Source organism: Lissotriton helveticus, chromosome 12, assembly GCF_964261635.1.
Source record: "Lissotriton helveticus chromosome 12, aLisHel1.1, whole genome shotgun sequence".
Taxonomy (NCBI): domain Eukaryota; kingdom Metazoa; phylum Chordata; class Amphibia; order Caudata; family Salamandridae; genus Lissotriton; species Lissotriton helveticus.
The window spans coordinates 76,741,732-76,761,451 of record NC_136073.1 but is presented as its reverse complement, the minus strand read 5'-3'; the positions used below and the strand labels follow the sequence as shown (position 1 = coordinate 76,761,451).

At 46.7% G+C, this 19,720-nt stretch overlaps 1 protein-coding gene across 2 annotated transcripts in view; it reads left to right on the top strand.

Annotated features, from left to right (window-relative positions):
* NAA38 (N-alpha-acetyltransferase 38, NatC auxiliary subunit) overlaps window positions 1-19,334 on the top strand; it is a 68,100-nt gene extending 48,766 nt beyond the window's left edge. For both annotated transcript variants that reach the window (XM_078669988.1, XM_078669987.1), the window contains exon 3: window positions 15,233-19,334. In XM_078669988.1, the coding sequence (XP_078526114.1) occupies window positions 15,233-15,345 (113 nt within the window). In that variant the 3' untranslated portion in view covers window positions 15,346-19,334. The remainder of the gene's footprint in view (window positions 1-15,232) is intronic.
* The last annotated feature ends 386 nt before the right edge of the window (window positions 19,335-19,720 follow it).

Genomic DNA, 19,720 nt, shown 5'->3' with positions numbered 1-19,720 from the left:
TGGATGGGGAGGGAGTTCCATGTCTTGGCAGCCAGGTAAGAGAAGGATCTTCCTCCGGCGGTGGCTCTTCGGATGCGTGGTACGGCTGCGAGGGCGAGGCTGGTGGACCGTAGCCGGCGGGTGGGCGTGTAGAAGGTCAGGCGGTCGTTGAGGTACTTGGGGCCCAGGTCGTGGAGAGACTTGTGTGCGTGGGTGAGGAGCCGGAACGTGATCCTCTTGTCGACGGGGAGCCAGTGCAGGTTCCTCAGGTGGCTGGAGATGTGGCTGCGTCGGGGGACATCCAGGATGAGTCGGGCGGAGGCGTTCTGGATGCGCTGGAGTCTTTTCTGTAGCTTGGCTGTGGTTCCGGCGTGGAGGGCGTTTCCGTAGTCCAGTCGGCTGGTGACGAGTGCTTGGGTGACAGTCTTCCTGGTCTCGGTCGGGATCCAGCGGAAGATCTTGCGAAGCATACGCAGGGTGTTGAAGCACGATGAGGAGACGGCGTTGACTTGTCTGGTCATCGAGAGGGAGGAGTCCAGGATGAAGCCCAGGTTGCGTGCGTGGTCGGTTGGCTTGGGTGTGGTGCCCAGGGCGGGGGGCCACCAGGAGTCGTCCCAGGCGGAGGGTGAAGATCCCAGGATGAGGACTTCCGTCTTGCCCGAGTTCAGTTTCAGGCGGCTGTCCTTCATCCACTCGGCGACATCTTTCATCCCTTCGTGTAGGCAGGTTCTGGCAGTGTCGGGGTCTCTGGTGAGGGAGAGGATCAGCTGGGTGTCGTCGGCGTAAGAGATGATGTTGAGGTTGTTCTGGCGTGCGATGGCTGCAAGAGGTCTCATGTAGACGTTGAAGAGGGTGGGGCTGAGTGAGGATCCTTGCGGGACGCCGCAGATGACTTCGTGGCCTCGGAGCGAAACGGTGGGAGGCGGTGTGTGTGTGTGTGTGTGTTTTGGATGGAGGGGGGGAGGAATGTGGTGCACCCTATAATTGGTGACTTAGACAACCTTTTCCTTGTAAAAAAACAGATGTTTCTTGGCATCGTGGGAGAAACAAGCAATTGCAGCAAGAAGGTGAAATAATCTCTTCGCAGGCATTGCAAGAGCGACTCCGGGGGCGGGGTGCACGTCACAATGTGTGGGAAGCAGGGGGGGCGGCGAGCGAAAAAGGAGGCTTGGTTACCTGAGTAATGAAGGTGGAAGGCCGGAACCCATGACCTAAACCAAAAAAGTTCCTACGAAAGTAGAAACTTCCAAAGCCTACTAACACCTCCTCTCCCCGAGACTTCTAAGCTTTTCCTGCAGCCCATTCTGTAGCCTCTCACAGACGATTGTTCCTGCCCTACATACCATGGCTGTGTGATCCTGTGCAGAACAACGGCGATTATCCAATGCTGAGGGAACCACTCAAAGGTGTGTCAGTGGCGCGCACAGCCAGAAGTCCATGTATGGCGGTTTTACCTCGCGGGAGCCAGCACGAAAATTACTAACAGATGGCGCTGCTGCTGGCTCCCGCGAGGTAAACGCCATACATGCACACGTACTAATAGGAAACAGTGCAAAACATGCACAAGTTTCAACTAAAGCCTGGAGCGATTCCAAGAGGTCCCTCCTAGCAGTGCTTGCGCACTGCCTAGGCGAGACCTATAAATGATACCGAATCGTTTTACATTTTTTTAATGTATCCCGTTTTCCTGTAATCAAAACTGGCTGCATTTAAAGAAACTGAAAACTGCTTTATTTATAAAGCAGTTACAGACATGGTGGTCTGCTGACCCCAGCAGACCACTATCCCTGTGAGTGCTGGCCATTCCCAATGGGTCGCAAATTGCAACCTGCCTCATGAATATTGATGAGGCAGGTCATTTGTGACTCCATTGGGAATCGCTAAATGTGTCTGAGACACATTAGTGCATTCCATTTAGGGAGTCGCAAGTTGCAAAAAAAATCGCAATTTGCGACCCGTAAGACGGGATGGTCGTACATCTGGCCCCAGATGCCTTCTAGGCTGCCTGTGTCTACATGCTGTAGGAGCTGGCAAAACTGTCATGAGTCCCCCTGACCACGTGATAGAACCCTTCTCTGATCTGGTCAACTGTGGATTGGATGCTTTCATATAAATCCTAAAGCAAGGCTTAGATTCTGCAAACACCATTACTCTATCCATGAGCACACCTGTTATCAAATGTTGTCCTGCTTAGATGCGTCCACAGGCTTCTAGCCATTCTCTCGAACATGCCCTTTTATGATCAATACCTGTTGGGAGAAAAAACCAATTCCTTTCTAGAATGCTTGAAGAGCTGCAGACCTATTGCTCGATCGCTGGTCCTAGGGGTACTGGTGAGGCAATACCACAACAGGAAATTTCGAGGCTACTCTAGGTCACAAGAGTGTCAATCTGCTCATCCAAGACACATCAACAAATCTGCCACTACTTTTGGGGTAAGGTGTGGTGTATAAGGCATGCCACCATCGTCAATAGCAGCTTCATGTCCGTGTCATTTTCAGCTGACTCTGCTTCCTTGAACCTCTCTAAACCTCCACGGCGCAAAGTCACAATCCTCTGGTGGTAGGTAGGGTGTTGTGTGTGAGGGTGGGTCCTTGTTTTTCCACCAGTTGGGAGTCCATCACAGTGGATCGCTGGGTCATCCAGCCAATGCACAGGGGGTACGGCATATCTTTTTTGTTCTCTCCTCTGGACCACCCTCCTTCCAACAGAACGTGTTCTCTGGCAAAATGCCTCGATTTTGGCAGGTAGAAGTTCTTACCCTTCTAAATAAATGAGCCATAGAGGTGGTGCCTCTGGGGGAAAGGGGCACGGTATTCTGTTCCCTTTACTTCTTGGTTGCAAAGAAGGCCAAATGTGTGAGACTCATCCTCGACCTTTGCCTCTTGGATCTGGTAATTTGGCGGTAGAAGTTTAAGATGTTACCCCTGTGCCAGATCCTGCTGGCTCGCAATACATGGGATTGGTTGTGGTCCATCATAACAATTATTAAAAAAAACACCACCATTACAAATCACATTGTAATCTTTGGAGGATCATGAGTGGGAACTTCATCCTGGAGTGATGTAAATGATATTTTCCAGATTGGTGTGTCCATATATGGATCTCTTCGCAATGGCCCAAAACAGGAAGTACTCTCTGGTTTGATCCAAAAATGTCCTACTAAATGGTTCACTGGGGGATGCCTTCAGGTTCGACTACTCGCTACGCCTGCTTTATATTTTCCCACCAGTCTTTTTTTCTGTCAAGAGCCCTGCAGAAATTGCAGAAGGATCAAGAACTGCTGGTACCGATCACCCTTGATTGTGCGAGTAAGATTTGACATGCTGATCTGCTGGAACTCAGCATTCCTTGTCCCCTCCCTCTACTGTAGAGGGTGGACCTGTTCTTGCAGCATGGCTACCAGGTCCTTCAGCCCTGTACCCAGGTGCTTTGGCTGAATGCGTGGAGTAAGAGCGTTGTTAACTTGGGGTTCTTCTGATTGCCACCTGAAATTGCAGGTGTCATCTTGGCTGCTAGGAACGCAGCCACAAAATCCATTTGTATGGTTTGCTCAATGATATGAGTTAGTTCTGAATCCATTTCATTTACACCTAGTGCTCTACGCTTCATGGTATTGCTTGCTCAGGAGGACCTACCTGTGGCTGCCATAAAAGGTTATTTAGCCCTTTAGTTTCATGTGTTTTGCTGTCTAGTCTTTGCTGCCCAAGCCGCTGCTAGATAAAGGTTTGCTGTCCTTTTTTTCCTTTCACTTTGTTTAGTTTTCATAAATAGGATTTGAATCTTATGTTAAAGCTGCTTACGGCAGCCGCATTCTAGCCGACCACATTTCCTCATTCTACTTCTTACTCTGAAAACCTCCTAAGTCTCTGACTTAAGCAAGTTTGGTTGATGAACTCCAGGCCATCCCAGTCAAGCTACCATTGATAGCTTTCTGTCTGGAAAAACAGTTTTTTCGTACTTGTTCATCATTCTTAGCAAAAGTTGTATCTGCCTATCACGTGGTCAGTTCATCACTCTTCCATTTTTTAGGGCTCGCCTGCTGATGCGCTTCAGCGCATAGCTGGCGAAGCTCTATTGCGGCTTAAACAGAGGTTAACCACCACTGGCGATTTCACTGGCGATTGCATGTAGTGCATGTGCTTTTTAGGTCATTGCGCTTGCGCAAGCCCTAAAAAGCGCGTGCACAATGCCACCAGCCGCCTGCCTGCCTGCCTCGCGTTACCACATCAAAGGCAGCCCTCCGAGCGCATTTCTCACCCCCTAATTATTCACGGCCGGTCGGCAGGCACATCAAAGGCTGCTGCTGCCGTGACTCGCATTTCTCCTCCCTCCTCCCCTATCACTGCCCATGCCGGCCGTACTTTCTCTTTACACGGGCGCCCATTCCTGAATCACTTGAAATCTCTCCACATTATTTGCATTTTGTTAATTAAAAAAATAACGCTATCTGTTCTGAACTTTACCAAGGTGCTCGGCCCCTTCTTTCTTCATTTCTTACTGACACGTGTCAAATATATTTTAAAAATTTACGTTGCGTAGTATATTTTTGTCATTTTTGCCCAGTGTTTTATCACGGTATTGACAACATCGAGTCTGCTGTGTCCTAGAATAAAAAAGATTTGGCGTTGTGGTTATGCAAACACTTTCCTTTTTTGATAGCATAAGTCATATGCTTGTGTTTTGATGTGGACATTTTGCATTTGCAATGCCAGCTTCCATGCACGTTGTGAAGGAGGGCTGCCGCCTTGTCCACGTTGACGATGATGCTTGATGGGCGCATGCGATTTGTCCAATGCGCTATTTTCCATAATCGTGGGTTCTCCGGTTTCAGTTAAACAGTTACAAGCTGTCTCTGGAATGCGGCCATGAATCCCCCGACGTATCTGGCTCAAGGTTGCAGTAGGAATGTTTCTGTTACATTTGGCAGCAGTGCGATGACATCGTGCTGTTGTTTTGCTTCGGTAGAAAAAAACAGGTCGGGGAAGGCAGTACCAGAGGATGCTTTGCTAGGGTACTCCCAATTCAGGCATAGGACGCACGCAAGGGCTGCATGTGCAGGCATTCTCCACGAGGAAAGATTGTATGGCTTGGAGCGAATGTTAATTACATTCTGTTTTTGCATGCCGTGTGTCTCTTGCTACATTTCATAGCATCTCGAGGTGTCGAAGGTACATCGTAACCCATGTAGAAAAATTATTTTCCATTTCCATGGTGGCCTATTGTTGAAAAATCCTTACTTCACCCTTAGAAGTTAAAACAAAACTGGAGCTTGACAATAATACATTTGATTCATGATTGATGCTACAAGAAAGCTAAGTTTTTTTTCCTGAAATAACTAGTATCGCTGTAGTTTAATTTGAACCCAATTATGAAAATGTTTCTTATTTGATGTTTGCATTTTGTGTTTAAGGGTTCCTCCGAGGCCTATTTAAATGAAGCGTAGCCACCACAGTTTAAAGGCCACAATCTCCACCCTCACTCACCCTCACTCACCCTCACCCTCACTCACACTCACCCTCACCCTCACTCACTCACCCTCACCCTCACTCACCCTCACTCACCCTCACTCACCCTCACTCACCCTCACTCACCCTCACTCACCCTCACTCACCCTCACTCACTCACCCTCACTCACTCACCCTCACTCACCCTCAACCCCTCACCCTCACTCACCCTCAACCCCTCACCCTCACTCACCCTCAACCCCTCACCCTCACTCACCCTCAACCCCTCACCCTCACTCACCCTCAACCCCTCACCCTCACTCACCCTCAACCCCTCACCCTCACTCACCCTCAACCCCTCACCCTCACTCACCCTCACCCTCACTCACCCTCACTCACCCTCACTCACTCACTCACCCTCCCTCACTCACCCTCCCTCACTCACCCTCCCTCACTCACCCTCCCTCACCCTCCCTCACCCTCACTCACCCTCACTCACCCTCACTCACCCTCACTCACCCTCACTCACCCTCACCCTCACTCACCCTCACTCACCCTCACCCTCACCCTCACTCACCCTCACCCTCAACCCCTCACTCACCCTCACTCACCCTCACTCACCCTCACTCACCCTCACTCACCCTCACTCACCCTCACTCACCCTCACTCACTCACCCTCACTCACCCTCACTCACCCTCACTCACCCTCAACCCCTCACCCTCACTCACCCTCAACCCCTCACCCACCCTCAACCCCTCACCCTCACTCACCCTCACTCACCCTCACTCACCCTCACTCACCCTCACTCACCCTCACTCACCCTCACTCACCCTCACTCACCCTCACTCACCCTCACTCACCCTCACTCACCCTCACTCACCCTCACTCACCCTCACTCACCCTCACTCACCCTCACTCACCCTCACTCACCCTCACTCACCCTCACTCACCCTCACTCACCCTCACTCACCCTCACTCACCCTCAACCCCTCACCCTCAACCCCTCACCCTCACTCACCCTCACCCTCACTCACCCTCAACCCCTCACCCTCACTCACCCTCAACCCCTCACCCACCCTCACCCACCCTCACCCTCACTCACCCTCACTCACCCTCACTCACCCTCACTCACCCTCACTCACCCTCACTCACCCTCACTCACCCTCACTCACCCTCACTCACTCACCCTCACTCACCCTCACTCACCCTCACTCACCCTCACTCACCCTCACTCACCCTCACTCACCCTCAACCCCTCACCCTCACTCACCCTCAACCCCTCACTCACCCTCAACCCCTCACCCTCACTCACCCTCAACCCCTCACCCACCCTCAACCCCTCACCCTCACTCACCCTCAACCCCTCACTCACCCTCACTCACCCTCACTCACCCTCACTCACCCTCACTCACCCTCACTCACCCTCACTCACCCTCACTCACCCTCACTCACCCTCACTCACCCTCACTCACCCTCACTCACCCTCACTCACCCTCACTCACCCTCACTCACCCTCACTCACCCTCACTCACCCTCACTCACCCTCACTCACCCTCACTCACCCTCACTCACCCTCACTCACCCTCACTCACCCTCACTCACCCTCAACCCCTCACCCTCACTCACCCTCAACCCCTCACCCTCACTCACCCTCAACCCCTCACCCTCACTCACCCTCAACCCCTCACCCTCACTCACCCTCAACCCCTCACCCTCACTCACCCTCACCCTCACTCACCCTCAACCCCTCACCCTCACCCTCACCCTCACTCACCCTGACCCTCACCCTCACTCACCCTCACCCTCACTCACCCTCACTCACCCTCAACCCCTCACCCTCACTCACCCTCAACACCTCACCCTCACTCACCCTCAACCCCTCACCCTCACCCTCACTCACCCTCAACCCCTCACCCTCACTCACCCTCAACACCTCACCCTCACTCACCCTCAACCCCTCACCCTCAACCCCTCACCCTCACTCACCCTCAACCCCTCACCCTCACTCACCCTCAACACCTCACCCTCACTCACCCTCAACCCCTCACCCTCAACCCCTCACCCTCACTCACCCTCACCCTCACTCACCCTCACCCTCACTCACCCTCAACCCCTCACCCTCTCACCCTCACTCACCCTCACAACACATATTGTGTTACAATAGGTGTCACATTTGCGAAAGATAAAACTATCTAGAGATGTAGCATAACGACCAGAGCTGCCATATAAGTCACGTAAATACAAAACATGTTGCATTCCAAATGCTATAGGTGTCACATTCGCGAAAGTTATAACTATTGGCATTGTAAATGACAAAGCCATCAATTTAGCAATTTTAACAACGAAAAAATAAATAAATTGTCATTTACAAGACCAATAACTACAACTTTTCTAATGCGAGACCTATTGCATTCCAACCCCACTCACACACGCAACGCCACTCACACACGCAACGCCACTCACACACGCAACGCCACTCACACACGCAACGCCACTCACACACGCAACGCCACTCACACACGCAACGCCACTCACCCACGCAACGCCACTCATCCACGCAACGCCACTCATCCACGCAACGCCACTCATCCACGCAACGCCACTCATCCACGCAACGCCACTCATCCACGCAACGCCACTCATCCACGCAACGCCACTCATCCATTTGCAAAACGAAAAATGTCAAACTCTTCTATTGCGAGACCTATTGCATTTTCAATGCTTGTCTTCACTTCTCATCCCACCAAGTAGGAGCCGCGGCTGCTTACACTGGACTGCCATATGTATTGCCTTCATATACTGACCGTACACAACAGCACAAAATAGATGGTCATTTCTTTGTAGGCATAGCCGATGCCAAGAAGGGAAAAATTGTGACCAGGTGCACCATTTCGCATTGGGTTATATTTGTACTAACATCTGATTTTCCTTTGCCAAAAAAGACGCTCTAGCTGGCATCAGTGCCCCTTCCACCAGGCTTATGGGTCCTTCCATTGCTATCTTTAGAGGTGTTCCGGTGGTTGGCATATGCGGGCAGCCACGTGCTCATCCTTACACACCTTTGCTAAACATTAAAGGCTTGCCGCAAACACAAGCAGCGGCGGATAGTTTGCGAGGGCCATATTACTTGGCTTTGTTTAATCAACACTACTCAGTGCCTTATCCCAGGTAGGTATTGCATCAGTACACATTCATAAAGTGAGGAATCTGCTGGAAGATGGATCAGTCAGAAAAAAAGTTGCCTTCGGTGTCTATATTTCTAGTGGATACTATATCTTGCAGCACATTCCTCGATGCTCTCCTTTCTCTACTATGAGAAGTGCCATTATTAATAAGATCCCCAGGTATGCAAACAACATATGCTGTATTGTTGTTGCTGATTCTCTCAATTCCTCTCCGCACATTTCAATGTAGAGAACGAAAAGTTCCTACAACGACAACAGGGTACTGGTTGGCATCTTGTTTATGTCCATGTTATCGTATCCTTGGCATGTGGAGCCGTTGTCGAGGCAGCATGACACCACCTGATGGTGCTGCAAAGTTATTGCTGAAGGGAAAAGGTTCCAAATCTGCCTGGTGTTTTGAGGATATTCATAAGGCGAGAAGTCTGGAGTTGGTATAGTATCCACTAGAAATATCATTACCAAAAGTAAAGAACTTTTTCTTTTTTAGGTCTTGCCTAAGAGAGTGCATGCTGTGTCTCTTATGCAACCTTTTGTGTCCTTGCAGTGAGCTTAGAGCCGCCTGTTGCTTACAATTGGTTGGCTTCATTGTCACTCATTTAGCTGGTTATTTGTCCGCTTCTGCAGGCTGTTGTTCCTCTTTATTTTGTCTGTTCATCCTTTGGAACATGGATGCATAATTGAGCGCCTCCACTGCTCACTTTTTCAGGTTCTAATTTTTAAAATGTTATCTAAGCACTGTACAAGAGTGCATGTGTTTTCCAGCTGTCTCCCTCATGTACTTCTCCCCATCCATGTTTCTCTCATTTCCCCTCCTGCCCACCCCCTGTTGTCCGTTTGCTGCCCCAGCCCCGCTTGCCCACCCTGCATTGTCAGAGTGCTTCTTGAGGCCCTCCCCCCACACAACTTTGTCTGTGTTCTTGTCCCAGGCCCTTCCGCCCACCCTCAGTTGTCAGTGTGATTGCCCCAGCTGCTCCCACCCACCCTCCTGTGTCTGTGCACTTGTCCCAGCATGTCCCACCCACCCTCCATTGCCCCATCACCGCTCACCTGCCCTCTTCCCATCCATGTTCTTCTCTCCCTCCTTCTTACCTTGTTCCCCCAACCCAAAGACGCCATGATGCGTGTTTATCTATGCTGCACAGCTGCTATGCGAAAGTACGGCATAGCTGCAAATCATTGCCAATGCCTATTTCCCTCATAAACTAGACCTATTGGTTTTGCCAATTCCTGTTGCTTTAGTAACTTAAAGAACTGACCAGAGACTTTGCTGACAGATGCACTGCATGTAAAGTTTTTTTAAACCCATTGTATGTTCTGCACCTTTGATGAATTGATTTTCACAACACAGTTGCAGCTTATTGGTAGAACCTGATAGTGACATAGAAGTGAATTACCTATCGAATCCTAAGAACTATTGTTTTTACTGATTGCACTTATTTTTAATTTATGCACTTATTTTTAATTTATGATTGCTGCTATTCGATTCTGATTGTAACCTGCACTGTTCTTATTTTATATCTTATCAACTGTAATGAAATGTTTTCGATTGGTGTACTTTTATGCATCTTTGAGGTGCGAAGTAAAGTTGATGATGATGATGACCTAGAAGTACCTAAAACATGCCTCAACAAGCTCATTTTGATATTGGGTTTGCTGTCAATAGTAAATTAGAGGTGTAACTGTACTCCATTAATTATTTATAGAATCATGTTTTACCTCCTTACACCAGAGAAGTCCATGGAAGCCTCTTAGTCTGCTAATACTGGCTTGTCCACTCTACTTATTTGAAAATGATTGCATTTTTGTTTTCACTTGTGGAGCATATTTGATGTCTAATTTAATCATTTATTGTTGCTTGCTTGTTTGCATAGAAAAATGTATATTGGTTATAAACAACACATACTTTACCAGCGTTAAGTGCATCCAGATTAGCTAAAGCTTCCCAATGCAGTGATATCCCCAGCTCCTGTTTCCATTTAAGGAACCTTTCTAAAAGTTATTTGACATTCAGGGAGTGAAAGCAATCTCCATTTTTAGGTTGAGCCTACCAAACAGTGCAAGCGGGCTGGTTGCAAAATACCTGTTGTCCGCTTTCTAAGCTCTTACAGTGGGCTTAAACATCTGCACATTCCTTTCCATGGGTTGAGTATATTGTCACCTTGTCCAGCTTGCTTTTGTCCCACCTTTGGAGCTTGGCTCTTTACTTGTGCCCTTTCACTGCTCACTTTTAGGGGAACTACTGTTTCCTTTTGCTTACGCACACATTTAGCGCATGTGTTTTCAGGCTTGCCTTTCATATGCTTCTCTTGCCCACCATGCTACCTATTCGTCCTCCTGCTTTTGTTCTCTCCCTCGCAGTTGTTTCATTTCTTTTTGCTTAAGTATACCATAGGTGCATATATTTCCAACTGTCTTCCTTGTGTGCTTGTCTCCGTTCTCCGCTCTGTGTTGGTCTCTCATCAGTGTGCTTCTCCTCCCCTAGTGCACTAGTGATTTTGACGTACTAGCTAGGGAGCACAGGTAGTGGACCTCTTTTTCCCAAAGCTCCTCGTCCCTCTCTTTGTTTGATTGTAAATAACAATGCCTTTTTGTTTTTCTGTTTTGAAAAACAGCACATAAATAAAAGGCATTGTCATTTACAATGCCAATAGCTCAAACTCGAAAATGCGAGACCTATTGCATTGCAAATCTTTGTTTATTTTGACAATGATGCACAACATCCCTACACTGTACAGCACCTTCAGAATCAATTGGCAAAGCCAATGGGTCCTGAAGGCGAGACCTATTGGCTTTACCAGTGCTTGTTTTTTTCTTCTAGGTAATAACTCCTCATCTTTAATTAATAGAATACTCCTTCCTGTGGCAGTTGGTGCCATTTTCTTTTCCCATATTTCTTTTGAGCTCCTAATATTCCAAGATTGTGGATTGGTTTTAAGCTCTTGCTGCACCTCAATGAATGGATCGGTTTCGTCTTCACCACAATATGTAGCAGAACAGTAACCCCTCTAAAGGTCAATGTGTAGTATTCCATGATGCTGTCTTGTCGAAGCTGTGATGTCACAGTGTCAAGTGCATGCTCAGAATGTTACTGTTCAAAGGTTGAAATTGTAACTGGACCTTTGTATCTAATTTGCTGTACATGGCAAGTGTGGACCTGCAGCTGTGTAGTTCTCTACAGTAAATCTCTCTTCCATCTACACCGTGTTGAAGTGATTTACTACAAATTTTAGGCGTCGAGGATGGGATGGTATGTAGGATTCCAGGATGCTGTCTTGATAACACTGTAACATCACAGCATCAACAAGACAGCACCATGGAATTCTACACAATGTTACACTGCCAAACTACAAAATGTTTAAAAGGATATAGCCCTTGCCTACCAGACTATACTTTCGACTGTATAAACAGTTCTTTGACTGTAGGTGTCCTTTTTAGGTCTCGCCTACGCATTGCGCATGCACTGCATAGGAGACATTTAGCCGTCCTGCAGCTCTTTTTCAAAGCACATACTCATGCTTGTGGCGGCATACAGCTTGTGGGAGTGCGCATCGGTGCGCCACAAGCACGAGTATGTGCTTTGAAAAAGAGCTGAATGCCCGTACGCACCCATGCGCAATCGCTTTTACTTTCCAGTGCTTGTTTAACAATATCTCAAAGTAAGAATTTGACAACAAAATATCCCAATGGGAAGGCACTTCTTCCATTTAAAAAGCGACATGTGCCTCTCTTTGTCATACTGACAGCTGCTGTTTGGCTTGCTCTTGCCTTCTTTCTCCGTTTTTCTCTTTGTTTCATGCCTTAACGATCAGTTTTCCATTCCAAGAAGCGCAACAAAAGGGTGTCTTGAAAGGGCTGTGCCCTCCTTTCAAGATGCAGGCAAGGCCCGGCTAGCGCCTCCATGGAAAGTGGGTAAACCCAGCTGGGAGGGGAAGAAATCAACAAGACACTTACCTCTGCTCTTCCTTTGATCAGAACTGTTCCAAATCAAAGGAGGTAGATGAGAGGCTTCGCCCGGGACCCCTCTGCCGCGGAGGACGGCGACAATGCAAGCAATTATCAAAGCATATTGTGGGTGAGGCTTCACTTCAGGCAATTAGATGAGGGAGCCGTTACCTGCCGCCCATCTCCTTTCATCATTTCTTCTTCTCACTTGATAGCCACACATTTCTTATCACATTGTTCCCAATCTATTTCCTTCACCCGTGACTCCCCGCTCTCTTTTCTTCTTGACGCCCCCCTTAATCTGGCTTTCTTTCTATGGTCCTACATAAAGGTCACCATTTCCTTCTTCTAAGGCTAAATTCCGCTTTCATTCACTCTCTTTTTCCCTTTCGTGCTCCCGGTTTGTCACACTCCATTGCTTTTCTTCTCTTTCCTTTCTATCTTCTTCTCCTTACTTTCCTGCTATTCATTTATTAACCCATTCTGTGTTCTTATCTATCTCTCCATCTATGTCCCTTCAGCTGTCTTCTTTCAATGCGCTCTTTTTCTCTCCCCTCTCCCGCAATTCGCACTTCGCATCTCTCAGGTATTTTTTCACTCGTTCTATTTTCCATTTTCTTACACTCTTCTCTCGAACTTTCTCTATTTTCCTAGATATATCTTGTATCAATCTCTTGCTTTCTGTAGCCCCTTCTCAGCCTTCGTATCTCTATTTATTTATTCATTTGGGATGTGAATTGGCGTGGCCCAGGTGTGCACTAAAGTGCTAAGCCATATCAGTAATAAACAGCTGTGAAAGAAAACTTAAAGAAACGTTGCTAATAAGCGGTATTTTAGGTGAATATAAGATAGAAAAGTAACGGGATTCAGGAAGAAATTACAACTGCTTTTCAGCTTCCTTCCTGAGTGTGGCCCGGGCTGCAGTGGGAGCGGATACCGCCTCCCTGTTTATCTTCCCAATCTCTCCTTCTGCGGACGCCAAGTGCTGTTCTAGCTAGCAGTGTGTGCTAGTCTTGCAGCCTCATGCAGGGTGCAATTAACAACAAACAAGCATTGGCATAGCCAGTAGGTCTCGCATTTGGGACCTTGTAAATGTTTAGCCATGCAACAGTTGGAGTTGTTGCAACAAGGATATTCTGCTTCATAACTAAATACTTATAAGGTCCCAAAAGCGAGACCTATTGGCTATGCCAATGCTTGTTTCTGGTCCTTGACTTAGCCATGCTCAGCAGTTTGAGCGCACGCCTCTAGGCCCTGTTTCAGTGAGTGTAGGTGCTCCAGTCCCCAGCTCGTATTTCCTGGGGAATGGGGACTGGAGACTGGATGCCCCACGCTTGTAACTCAACATTAGGGTCAGCATGGGAAGGGGGTACGGTCAAATGGGTTTGGAAAGGTAAAGCAATGGAGAAGAAACATGGTTTGGAAGTTGCAGGTGTTCCGGGTTGGTGATGTAATTGAAGTCTATGGGAACCATTTCTTTGGTTTGGCATTTGACGGTGAGTCCAAAGAGTGTGACACCACAAAATGAAGTCAAGTTGAACTGTATGCCAGCACCTGTTTGTTACATTGTGACTGGCTCACACACAGTGTTTTAGCTGCATACATGACAGGGAATTCCATTAGGCTGCCCGCTTCTGTTGTTCTTTCCTCAACCAATAGAAGATTTCTGTACTAGAGTGGCAGAGAGAAACATGCAATTTCAATGCAATAGGTCTTGTGAGATTTTAAGTTATTGACATTATACATGAAAGGCATTGTCATTCCTAATGCAATACCTCAAACTCTCGCAAATGCCAGACCGCTTTAATGGTGGCCGCGCCCCTTTCTTTAGACACTGCTCACTATATTCAGGTTACACTGAGCAGCGTCTAAAGAAAGAGGCGCAGGCAAAATTAAAGTGAAATCGCGTATGGAGCGCTTTTACACAAATTGTAGAAAGAAAGAAAGCTTTTGTAGTGCGGCTGTTAAAGTGAAAGCAGTTGCGCTGTAAATTAAATAAGTGTGGCTGCTATAGTTAAAGCAGAGCGCTCTGGAAATTAAAAAATACATGACTAATAATATAAAAGATGGCGGCGTGCTGCAACGTCGTGGGTGCAAAAGGGAAGATCATTAAAGAAAATAGTGCTCACCAACTAGATAAAACAGACCGTGTAACAACACAAGTAAAAAGTCTAGTAGTTATGGGAGGTTACAAATGCAGACAATTCTTTACCAAGAAGGGACTAAGCCTATCCACAAATGAAAAGCAATGATTTCGAAAGGACAGTAACAGGAGCCAATTGAAAAGGTAGGCGGGCAATGGGCGAAGCTTCTATGCCATACCTCAATACAGCATGTCTCGCAGCGCATGCCCTGCCCAGGCTCAACCTAAAAATGGGGTTAAGGAACAACTGGAAGCCGCGATGGGTGTCAGGGTAACCCTAAAAGAGGCTCGCTATATCAATGAAAATAAAAAGTTGTGGATTTCTCTCCCTGAATAAGTGCATACTGCATGCAGAACCTGATTTACTGTAGTGAAATGACCCAGAATGGAAAACTGTTAGGATGTAAGCGGTGACTAAGAATGGTGAAATGTGTGTTGTGTTTATGCTTAACTGAACCTGCTAAGGCCCTGCTGTTCGATGAAGTGCTCCTTGTGGGGCCAGCTCATGGATTAACCTGTTGTTTCCTGTCTCCAGATTCCTTCTCTGCCCGGGAGCCGCGGGTGCTGGGCCTGGCGATGGTGCCCGGCCATCACATTGTGTCCATAGAGGTGGAGGTGGAGAACCTGTCCTGCCCGCAGTACCTGTAGCTGTCCAGCAGGTGGCAGAGCCACAGAAGCGGAAGCCGCAACCCCGTGGACAAGCTGTGTTACCCCAGTCTGGAGCGAGACTCGCTCTAGTGTGTGGACTGATGCCCTTGAAAAGGGACTGCGAGACAAAGGGCACATATGCCACGCGCCCACTCCTGAACAAACTGCAATGCTGGTTGTCGCACAGCTGCATGCAGGGATCAACCCTGAGATTAATAGTCTTTACAAAAGGCGATTTTAAGCCGTTTGTGTATGTGGTTTTTTATATGAGATTTTGTATGGTTGAAGGTGCTTATGTGGATATTGGTGTACCCCCCACCCACCTCTCGCTGGGAATATATTTGTGAAACTAAGTAAACCATTTGTGTTATTTTTTTTTAATGCTCTATTTATACTTTTGTCATTGACAACAAAAAGATTAAAAAAGTGACACTTGGACAATCTCAGTATTAAACGAGCACCGTTGCAACATGCACATCAACCACCACCTCCGACTCCTCCTCCTCCTTCTGTGCCCAACAACGTTACACTGAGCATTGCAGACCAGTCTTCTAGGTCAATGCTTCTTAACCTTTTGACTTCTGAGGACCCCCACTGAATCACTATTGGAAACGGGGGACCCCTAATCTATTTGTACAACTTGAAGGCTATTTTACGAGGCAACAAGCTGAACACGTCTTCAGCACAGTAAAGGTCATCTCATGCACTTTTAAAACAGTGTAACAAAAAGCAATATCAGTTTTGTGATCAATAACGGTTCGGTAACAGTTGAGTTATGGAGTTAGTATGAACTGATTTTATAATTGCAAAGAAAGAGGTAGGACGATTGTCAGCCTTGTTTGGCAGGGTAATGCCTGATGATTAGTGGATGATGTGACTTGTTCTCATGTTTATGGGAAATGTTTTTTTTTTTGTATAACTGGTCGATCGACTTTGATTTTTGCATCCTATCTAATTACTGCATTGTGATGTCTCCTGTCTACTTAGTCCAAGACCTCCAGAGCGTTCATTAACATCGCTCACGCAAGGACACATGACCGACATCCATCTTGGAGCGTCCGACTGCGGTTCTACATGGCGGGAGAGTGCTTACACTATTGTAAAACCATGAAATATGGCCAGTGAAGTAACATTGTAAGGAAAAATTGAAAGGGGAACAGAAGTAAGGCTGCAGTATCCTACCAGTTATGTCCGCTTCAATACAATGTAGCAACCAAATTGCTTTCCCGTGCACTTCCTTGCCACACGCTAGCACGCTGCGGGATCAGAATTCATAGTTTGAAATGAGGCTACCATCCAGGGCAAGGATGTTGCATTATGTCACAGGGAAACGTAGTGCTAACAACTAGACTGTCTATGCGTGTTAGACTGCCTAAAGTGCAGTGCTCAGGCAGGAAGCTGAGGTTCTATAAATGCATGACAGTGGATTTCAGTGCAGTGATGCGGACCACCGCACTGAAATTTCGTTAGTCTAACGCCTGATGCGTGGTACTTGGCAGAGCTGCTAATTGGCTGCTGTTTGTTGCAGTAAAGAAATGAGAAGCATAGTTCTCGCCTCCATGTCCTTAATGGACTTGAAAATTCTTAATGGGTATGGTTAAAACATTTTTATCCTATTCAAGACTCGCTAGTGAAATCAATAGGTAACGCATGCACAGACAGTTCCCTCCTGCACATGTGTATTCAATCCAGGAACTGCAATCTTAAGAAATGGTCCTAGGTGTCACAAGAAAGCCCAGACTACATCAAAAGAAGCATTGATAAAAAAGTTGACTCCATTCTGTTTTGCAACTATCCAAGGACAAGAGAATAGTTATAAAGCCAGCAGACAAAGGAGGAGCAACAGTCATCCAATCCACTGAAACCTACAGAAAGGAATGTTTAAGCCTGTTGCGAGACAGGAGGAACTATATACCACTGACCGACCCTAGGGAGTTTCTCACAATCCGGATCACAAGTATGATTGAACAGGCTATGGCACATGACTGGATCACAAGGAAGGAAGGAAAATTCCTTCTTAATAAAAATCCAGCAACCCCTTATTTCTACACAAACCCGAAAGTCCACAAAACACTGGATAAACCACCGGGGCAACCAATAGTGTCGGGGATAGGATCTATCTTGGAACCACTTCCTGAGACCTATTGTCCAAAAGACTGATAATACCTGAAGGACTTACAGGCAGTACTTAACCTCTTAAAAGATGCACAGTTCAACCCGGACACTCACATCCTTATGGGTTTGTATATTGAAAGGCTATACACCAGTTTACCACACAGAGAAACTCTCAACATAATCGAAGAAGTCCTCTTCGAGGAAGAATGGATTTTCCAGACATCTAGGAACGTGGTGATGGAATATTGTAAGTGGGCTCTAACCCAGAATTTCTTCAAATTTGAAGACCCACTGTATTTACAATGTCACGGGACCAGTATGGGAAGCACCTTTGCCCCAGGTGTAGCTGGTGTCTTATGTACATCACCTGGAAATGCACAGAATACTGGTACCTCTCAACCCCTTTTTGAAATATAAAAATGTGGGAAAACTACATCAATTATGTATTGGAGATTTGGGAGGGACATGAAATTACAGCAACAAACTTTTCAGGTGGCTAAATATACAAAATGAATTCCTGAAATTCACCAATATTATGGACTGGAAGAAACTGGTGTTCTTGGATCTGTACATAGAAACGGACAATGGTACCTTGAGAAAAACTACACGTGAAAAGCCAACAGCTAAGAACTGCCTTCTACTGTATGAAAGTTTTCACCCTAGACATCTGAGGCAAAATTGATTTTTCGGACAGTTCCTGAGAATAAGGAGGAACTGCTCTGAGCTTGGGGACTACACAATACAAGCAGACCACCCTGCATGCAAGTCGGAGGCCAGAAAATACCCAAGAAAATGGTGGCTCAGGCCAAAAAGAGGGCACAAAATAACAACCGGGAAGCCCTTTTAGAACCCCTGGTAGGGAAAGACAAGGAAGAGGGACCAATATGCACTACCACCTTCATTATAGCATCCAATCTAGTGACAAAAATCATCAACAAACACTGGCACATTTTGAATAGTGGATCTCCCTCAATACCACACCCTATGTTTTCCCACAAGAGGGGGAAGAGTCTAAAAGAGATGCTGGTCCACACGCACTCTTAATAACAAGAAGACCTCAGCAGGGTTACAAGGTACTTTAGCACCAGTTATGGGCCACTGCCCATGCGGGAACTGCAGTGTTTGCAACCTGATCAAACCAATGAAAACGGTGTTCTTTAAGAGCGAAATGTCTTGGCAACTGAGGAATTTTACAAACTGCAACACACAAAGAGTAGTGTACCTGATAACGTGTTCCTGTAATTTACACTATATAGGGATGACGACAAGTAAGATTAAAACAAGGATCTGCGAATAACACAGCAACTTGAGATGTGGCTGTCCCAGCACAAAAATGTCAACACATTATGTAGGGGAGAGACATGCAGCCCATGGTTATCAATGGGTCATTCTTGAAAACATTAATGAAAAAGAAATCTGAATTAAGATTGTTCGAAAGGGAACAGCGCTGGGTCTTTAGACTTAAAAGAAATTTGGAGGGTTTAAATAACATCACCTGGAACCAATTCATTAGATAAGCTCATCACTACCTAGAGGCAATACACTAGACGAACCCTGACACCCAGAGTTGTTCCGAAAATGTATCCATGAACCAAGAAGTAGACCTGTTATTAAACAATATAACACCATCTTTGGGCCGAGACATCTGACCCATAAATAAATAAAACACTGTTTGTCACCACCTTTTGTGACCAATATTGGATGGGAAAACATTGTACCACCTGTTTGCCCTGTTGTACTGAATGATCTATTAATTTCCAGTCAGTCATTTTCCGCAAAGAAATTACATCAACAGATATGTGGATTAGTTTATTCCTTTACATCCTCAATGATTTTGCAAGGGTATTCAATAAAGTTTTTTCAAAAACCTCAAATGGAACAGATATGTGGATTAGTATATTCCTTTATTTCCCCAATGATATTGCTTGGGTACTCTGTTTTTTTCTCAAAACCCTCTAATAGAACCGAGCGGTTCTATTTTGGTACACCATCTTTGTTTTTGGAATAACACGGTCTAGCACTCTAGCAAGTGTAAGGATGCTGTGTTCCTATGCCCTGCTTATTGATGTAATCAGCTAGCGAGCACTGTGCGAATAAGATGCGGTCCCCGGTGGGCAACACCAATAGGTAGAGCTGCAGACTTGATGTGGTAAGTGCGACACATGCCGCAAGTCACCACTCTACATCATTTACGGCCTCACTCGCTTTTTCATTTTTTCTCTGCTGATTGTAGCTACGATCAGCCGTTAAACTGAATGTC